Source organism: Abrus precatorius, unplaced genomic scaffold (genome assembly GCF_003935025.1).
Source record: "Abrus precatorius isolate BTA unplaced genomic scaffold, Abrus_2018 Scaffold8, whole genome shotgun sequence".
Taxonomy (NCBI): domain Eukaryota; kingdom Viridiplantae; phylum Streptophyta; class Magnoliopsida; order Fabales; family Fabaceae; genus Abrus; species Abrus precatorius.
Window position 1 is genome coordinate 34,741,599 of NW_020874428.1, and position 7,721 is coordinate 34,749,319.

At 29.4% G+C, this 7,721-nt stretch overlaps 1 protein-coding gene across 2 annotated transcripts; it reads left to right on the forward strand.

Annotated features, from left to right (window-relative positions):
• Positions 1–5,129: 5,129 nt before the first annotated feature.
• On the forward strand, positions 5,130–7,142 carry LOC113846872 (36.4 kDa proline-rich protein). Of its 2 annotated transcripts, XM_027475586.1 has the most exons (3): positions 5,139–5,735; positions 5,796–6,165; positions 6,917–7,047. In XM_027475586.1, exons 1-2 carry the CDS (start codon positions 5,505–5,507, stop codon positions 6,159–6,161), a joined length of 597 nt encoding a protein of 198 aa, XP_027331387.1. In that variant the 5' UTR covers positions 5,139–5,504; the 3' UTR covers positions 6,162–6,165; positions 6,917–7,047. The 2 variants fall into 2 exon arrangements, with proteins under 2 accessions (XP_027331386.1, XP_027331387.1); XM_027475585.1 differs by having other exon boundaries at positions 5,130–6,165; positions 6,917–7,142.
• The last annotated feature ends 579 nt before the right edge of the window (positions 7,143–7,721 follow it).

Below are 7,721 nucleotides of genomic sequence, written 5' to 3' on the forward strand. Positions count from 1 at the left end.
AATTGTTCACCTGTTAAAAGTGAAAAAGTTGCTATTTCTTTCTTCAAAGTATATATATTTGTTGGTGCAACCAATGGTAATCGAAAAATTTGTAATTTAATTTGTAAAGGCTAAAAAAAGAACTCGCATATGCAAATTGACCCTTTTTCCACATCTGATTCGTGTAATTGGGGCGAAGTAATGATTGAAATGATATTAGTAAAATAAATGAACGTTGAATATGCATCACAAACTTTCATGAACCTATATTTTACTATCAAATGTGTCTCCAGAAGTCAAAAGTATTTTCCAAAGCAGGGTTTATAGGTGATGGCTCATTTGTGGCTTTAGCATTACTTTTCAATCATCATAGGATGCTTTTCCAAAATTTTTAAAAATAAAATAAAATAATATATATAAGAAGCTTTAGGACAAGTTTGTTTGATCCTATATGTAACGTTACTAGAAAGACTGGAAGGTGACTAAACAAAACATACACAAACACATTCACATATATAATGAAGGCAATGCATGTGTGGCTCGCTAAATTGCCTATTGAAGTTTCACTTTCAATTCAAGACCACTTTATATTTTCTTTTAAAACTCCTAATGGTTTAAGAATTTTTGGATACTTGTGACATTGTCTTACCTGAAGGACAGATTCTAATATCTTCATTTTTTTTTTTTTTGTAAAAGTAATTAAATATTATAGACTGTTAATTTTAATCGAATGATTAAAAATAAATTATAGGATACCGGATATTCAAGTTAGATTTATGAAATGATATATTAGTAATTTCATGTTTTTATTCTTGTTCCATGTTTTCTTTCTCTTCTTATTAGTTCTTTTCATCTTTAGCGGTGAAAAGGCCAGTTTATACAACTCTATGGTATAACTCGTGAAATAAAGTAAGGTTAAAGAGAACAACAACATCGAGTTGTAAATATTCAATTTATATTATTTTGATATATATGGGTCATATATATATATATCAAGTTTATTGAAAATTAGATGTTGAGAGTTTATAACGACAATTACATAACAGAACAACAAGTGTGAAGCGTTTACAATATTAAAAACATGAAATTTCAAATATTAACTATATATAAAGTTAAGTTTAAGATAAAAATAACATCGGGTTGTAGAGATTCAATGTAAAAAGTAAGGATATATTTGATGGGTTAATCACTATGAGCATCGGGTAGATTTAAAATTTATTGTAGAAATTAATGTTTTGAAAGAAAAACATTTTAACATCGGTAAGTTGCAATGGGTTTATTAATATTAATGTAGTTATGTTCTTAGCCTTCCTCAATAAGGAGATGACTGTATTACTACAATAAAATTGGTTATGCAGGTCACAGACATGAAAAAAATAATGAATATTTTATAGTTTTTGCAACGATTTGATAGTTAAAAGATGTTAAATTATAGACAGAGTTTAATAAATATGTCGCAGACATTTGCATCAGTTGTTTGCTTAATTGATGCCAAAAAATAACGACCTTTAATAATTAAGTCATAAACATATTTATATCAGTTGTGTGGGTAAACTGATGTAATAAAATGCGTACCTTTTACAATTTACTATTGCACTGTATTTGCATCAGTTGTATGCAGAACTGATGTTATAAAACATGCACCGTTTACAACTTAACTCATAAACATATCTACATCAAATGTATGGTAATATGATGTTAATGCCTTTTCAATATTGTGGTCTTTGTGAAACCTTCCTATCTTCAGCAAGGTGAAAATTATCGTATTCTCTATGTATATGTTCCTACGGCACATGTGAGTATTCTTGTTTATATTACTATAACTATAAATAATTTCTTATTTCCATCAACAAAACATCCCCTTTTCATCTCTCTTCCGAAATCGGTATAGAAATAAGTGTTTTTCTTACATTCTTTACCTTAATTACTGGGGGGTTTGGGGAAGACCTATGTGAGGCATCTTTTGGGTGTGGGATGCTCATTTAACCTATGTTCTCATCTCGTTTTTTATTTACCTGGGTGCACTGCATTTTCAAAAGTTCCATGGACTCACTAGGTGAGTAAAGTAACAGATTTAGGCAATGTATGTACAACAATTTACAAAAAAAAAAAAGACAGTGTTCATCAATGGTAGAATAGTTTTCACACTTCTACCTTTCTTCTGCAAAGATGGAGTCATTTATGGTGTACCAATGCAATAAAATGTGATATGAACTAAGGTGTCAAAAATGGTAATGCATACAAATTCACGCTTTCATCATTTAACAATGCCTATAGGACAGATCTGATGTCATGTATTACATTCTTTTAAAATTGTACATAAAGATTTTTACATCGGTTATAGAATTAAATTGATGTACAACTTATCCAAGTTTACCTTGGGGATGAGATTGAGGTCTTTTACACTGGTTGGACAACATAACTGATGTAGAAATATTACTATGTAAAAAGATAATTTTTTACGTTAGTTCTGTGAGAGAACCGATGTAAAAATAGTTATGTAAATAAAAATAATCTTTTACATCAGTTCTCTCTAAGAACCAATGTAAAAAGTTGTGATTTTTTTATAAAAAAAAAAACTTTGTGTGTCTTTTTCATTTTTGCTTTTTTTCAACCACATTTCATCTTCTTCTTTGTTTTGTCAGAGGCCTTTCCCTTTTCAGTGAGATTTTTCCAGCCATATCTCAACCTGTTTTTTCTTATACGGATTGAAACTCAGTTTTAATTTATAAGGCAATGCATGCGATTCAGAGAAAATAGCAGAGGAAGCCACATAAGAGAACGAGGAAATACCACATATTGAGTTCCGACGAGGAAAGACCTCATTTTCATCTCTATGCAATTCCATTTTCATAAACACATATTTGTATATTTAAATTTTAAGGATGATAAATTAGACTTAATTACACACAATTTCAAAATTACGCAAAAAATTTAAAAACACTTATGTGTTAGTCTTTGCAGATTGGTTTATACAGAAAATTTTAAAGTTTTACGCATATTTTACGTTATACAAATTAGTTTATACATAATCCAAAATATCACTTTTACATTATTACTCTTCTACATCTGTCTTGCTTATAACTTCTTTTTATATTTGTTAACTTTTTTAACTTTTAATTTTAGCCATCTATTTTTAAACTGCTTCTATCAACGGCTCAAATTCAAATATGAATCACTTATGCAAAAGTAATACTTTTAAAGCAACATTCTTATTACAAAAAAAGGAAAGATATTAGAATCTCCCTACCTGAAGTGTAGCTATTTGCTATTTTGCAATTTTTCCTTTCTTTGATCTTTTTGCTTTTGTCTAGCAAAAAGAAAAGTTTAAAACGTTAATTGTTTGTTCATGTATGTGGTCTTATCTTGTCCTACTACTGTTTTCCAAGTTTTACTATTTTAATGAAATAAAAATTATATATTCTCATCAGTATATTAAATACATTCATATTTTAATTTAATACTTGATAAAATATTTAAAAAGTTAAAATATATAGGAGGAGAACATAGCATTATTCAAAAAGAAAAATATAACTTGTTTTTAGGACAAAATGGCGCTGTCCAAAGCGCGATGGAGAATTACCAAAAATCATTTTTATTTATATTACTTTTCACATCATTGTTTTACAAGTTAAGTGATTCTTTGTTGCTTTTGTCGATTTTATTTACCATATTTCAACCATTCAACCATTCAATTTCAGCGTATGTACAATTTGTTTTTATTATAAATGTGGAGAATGATTTCGGTAATTTTTGTCCATTGTTGTTGAATTAAAGTAGGGATACGCTATTTTTATTTTATTATTTCTATGCTTTTGATGATAAAATCAAAAAGATATTTCAATGTACACTCTTTACCTTTCCTTTGTCAAATAAATAAAATGTAAAAGTGGTGAGAGTAATATTTATATACAGAACATTACTTTTTAAATTATTTGGTTTAATTTACTTCCACTAATAATTATTAGAATTTTAGTTATTTGTTGGGTTGAGTCTGTTAAACCTATATAAATACATGGGATTGATTTTCATTTTCAATTAGTTTAGATATTAATTTTTTTATTTTATTTTTTGGAATTCGATCTAGCTTGAACTAATAAGATCATTATATATATTATATTAGAGAACTATATTATTAATAAAAAAAATAATTATACTAAAATTTTAGTTTTTATTAAACGGTTATAATAATAAATGTAATGATATTTTCTAAAAAAATTATTTAATAATAAATGACACATTTTAATAGTGTATATTAAGATATAACAGTGTGTCAGCTGAAAACCGAGACTTAAAAGGTTAATTAATTAAATTAATATTATTTTATAAAATTAGCTATTAACTATATGATAAATATAAAAAAAAGATAAAGATGTGATTAATTTTTAATTTAAAATTCAGTTACTACGTCTTTTTAAATAATTATAAGATTTCAATTTTATTTTTATTATAAATAATTTTATTAAATAGAATGAAATAATATGAGTTGCTTTGTATTATTATTTTGATAGTAAATTTTAATGTTTTAATTATATTTTCATAAAACATAATGACAAAATTTGTAAAAAGGTAAATATAAAAAAACACAGTAATATTTTTAAAATAAAAAAATATATAAATAAATAAATAAAAATACTCAATTAATAATTAATGTTTAAAAATTGTTATTTATTTTTAAAACAAATTTTATAAGTAATAGAATAAATTTTCAATCACGTAAAATATCTTCCACAAACACCTTTTAAATTTTTTTTTTCCCCACCCCTCTTTATATATATATAGCATTTCTCTGTCTAAAAGGACCAATGTGGACCATTTATGCAATACGATGTTATGCCATCACTGGAGTAGATTATCTAAAATAACTGTTCATTAACTTTTGGCGAGATTTGATCTTAAAAGCTGGTGGGTGTATTCGGTACAGATTAATGCAATATAAAGAAAATAAACATTAAAATTATAATTTTTATTCTTCAAAACTGATTTTAAACAAAAAACAAATTATTAAAAATAATAATATTTATACCTTATATTTAAATTTAATAAATAATCACAAAAAATGTGGATCAACGTTAAGTGGTCTAAAAATAATAATAATTAAAAATATATTTTAAACCAATATGAAGGATACAGTATGGGTTGGCAAAGCTTTGTCCTTTCACATGGTTTCCTTTTCCCTCAAACACTTGCTTTGATTGAAGGCAATAAGTGCATCATCAACAGTGCAAATGCAGTGATCTAAGAAGAAGAAGAAGGCACCCCAGCACGAAGAGGTTGTGTGTTATGGTCTAAAAGCTAAAATTATGGTGCATGTAGAAATTCATGTACACACACACTTGCACTTGTAAGGTGCCAGCTTGCAAAACTTGGCAGCTGCCTTTTGAGTATAGCCCCATCTTCACGTGATCTGTTCCAACCCCCTTTTGTTTGCTTCTCCTCGTTACAATTCCTATATATCACCCTCAGCTATTCATTCTTTACTATACTACTCTTCAACCATAGCCACCATAACCATAACCAAAAGCATGGAGTCCTCAAAGATCTATGCTTACCTCTTCATTTGCATGCTCTTCATCTCCTCTGTTACGCCCATTCTTGGTTGTGGTTATTGTGGAAAACCCACTAAGCACAAGCCTGGTAAAAAACCAAAGACACCTACAACACCAAAGACACCTTCAGTACCACCCAGAACACCTTTATTGCCACCCATTATTGTGAAGCCACCACCAGTGACTTTGCCTCCTATTACTGTGCCTCCCATTGTGAAGCCACCAGTGACTGTGCCTCCCATTGTGAAGCCACCTATTACACTTCCACCAATTCCACTCCCTCCAGTGACAGTTCCTCCAATTCTTAACCCACCAAGTACACCAGGAAAGGGAGGGAATAGTCCATGCCCACCACCCCAATCACCTGCACAGGCTACATGCCCCATTGACACACTCAAGTTAGGTGCTTGTGTGGATCTGCTTGGTGGGTTGGTTCACATTGGTGTTGGAGACCCAGTTGCCAACCAGTGCTGTCCTGTGCTTCAAGGGCTTGTTGAGCTTGAAGCTGCTGTGTGTCTTTGCACCACTCTTAAGCTCAAGCTTCTCAACCTCAACATTTATGTCCCACTTGCTCTTCAGCTCCTTGTGGCTTGTGGCAAGAGTCCTCCTCCTGGCTACACTTGCTCCCTCTAAACCAGTTGAGTTCACATTCAAAAAATGCCTCTACTATTTTTTTGGTTTATTTTGTTAACATGGATGGAAAATTTCTTTCTTTCTACAAATCCTTACCCAGTTTTCTCCTAATGAGACTTGAATCTTCACTTGGAAATTACTTGGAAGTATTTAATATTCAATCGTTAAGTTCTCCTATCATTGGCCATACAAGGTCGCTTCTTTTCTGAAGTAGCTAAAACCATGCATGGTTTTGTACTTGGCTTCTACTGTTAAGCTTGTAACCCAGAAACTTGAGGTTTTTAATGAAATCATGATCATAATAGGATAGGCTTTTTAGAGGATTATAGATTATCTGACTATGTTACAAGCAAGAGAAAGGTCCAAAAGACAATAACTTTCCCATCTATTCCAATTGAAACAGTACTTGAATTAATTAAAACATTTCAAACAGAGTAGCAGCAATATTTACACATAAGTTATATATTATTGTTATATTAATTTCTTCCTAAACAGTTCATTAATGTCAAGTATGTTTACGAGTTAATATCATTTTAAACTGGAAAGTTACTACTTTCTAATTAAACTCTTGTCTCTTCCTTTTTCTTGAAGCTGCTTCCATATGTATATAATTATGAATTTTGTCAGGACACCACGTAGATCACATGGAATTATGGATGCGTGATAATTTGCATTTCCTATTAGTAATATGGTCCTGTTTTCTACCCGTGAACTTTGTCTTTGTCTCATTGGATGTCACGGCCTTTGCTTTGCAGGTGCATGGATTGAGGAATATATGGTCAAAATCGACATGAGAGGATGTCGAGCCATTCTATCTCTCTTCTCTTTTATTGGAATTGTTGTTGTTCGTTTTGCTATTGATTGTAAAACCATTTGTTTTTCATTGAGATTGTAACATGTATGTTTTAATCCTAGGCAATCAGTACCAGCAAAGATGCTTCTCTACGACATTTTGAAATATTTATATGATTTGCGCTTTGTTGAATATCAGCTTCGTGTTTCTATTATTGCATTACATTGTTTCATTTGGGGATCCATTGCTCAATCTCGAATTTCTATGTGGTGAAAAATCTTAAGCATATATATGGGCATTGAAACATATCGTTTTGGTCTCTAAGAAACTACAAAATATTTACCGTAGGGGTTCCCTTTGATGTTCGTTTAATTTTTATGGGTAAGTAATTTTAATTATTCATTTTATCATTTTTTATATATAACTTGTATTTAAAAAGTAAGGTATTATGTAAATTCCAAAAATTTCACACTATAATTATTATACTTGTTCTATAAGGCAGTGATATTCGTTAATCTTGTGTGATTTATTTTTTGTTATTGAATTAGTAAACTATTTTTTAAAATGTTCATTTTATATGACATTTTGAATGTTAATTCCTTTCATTAGTTAGTGCTATCATCTTAAATGACAAAATATCATTGATGTAATGTAAAAGACAAGTGTAATAAATCCGTTGGTAGGTTTTATGGAAGTAGGTTTTAGAAGGGGAAAAATTGTGTTTTTTTTAATAAATTAGAGAGATTTTTTAATTAAAAATAAAAGAA

Bases quoted from the DNA above. Each gene is read 5' to 3' on its own strand.
- LOC113846872 (XM_027475585.1), top strand. From the start codon at position 5,505: ATGGAGTCCTCAAAGATCTATGCTTACCTCTTCATTTGCATGCTCTTC.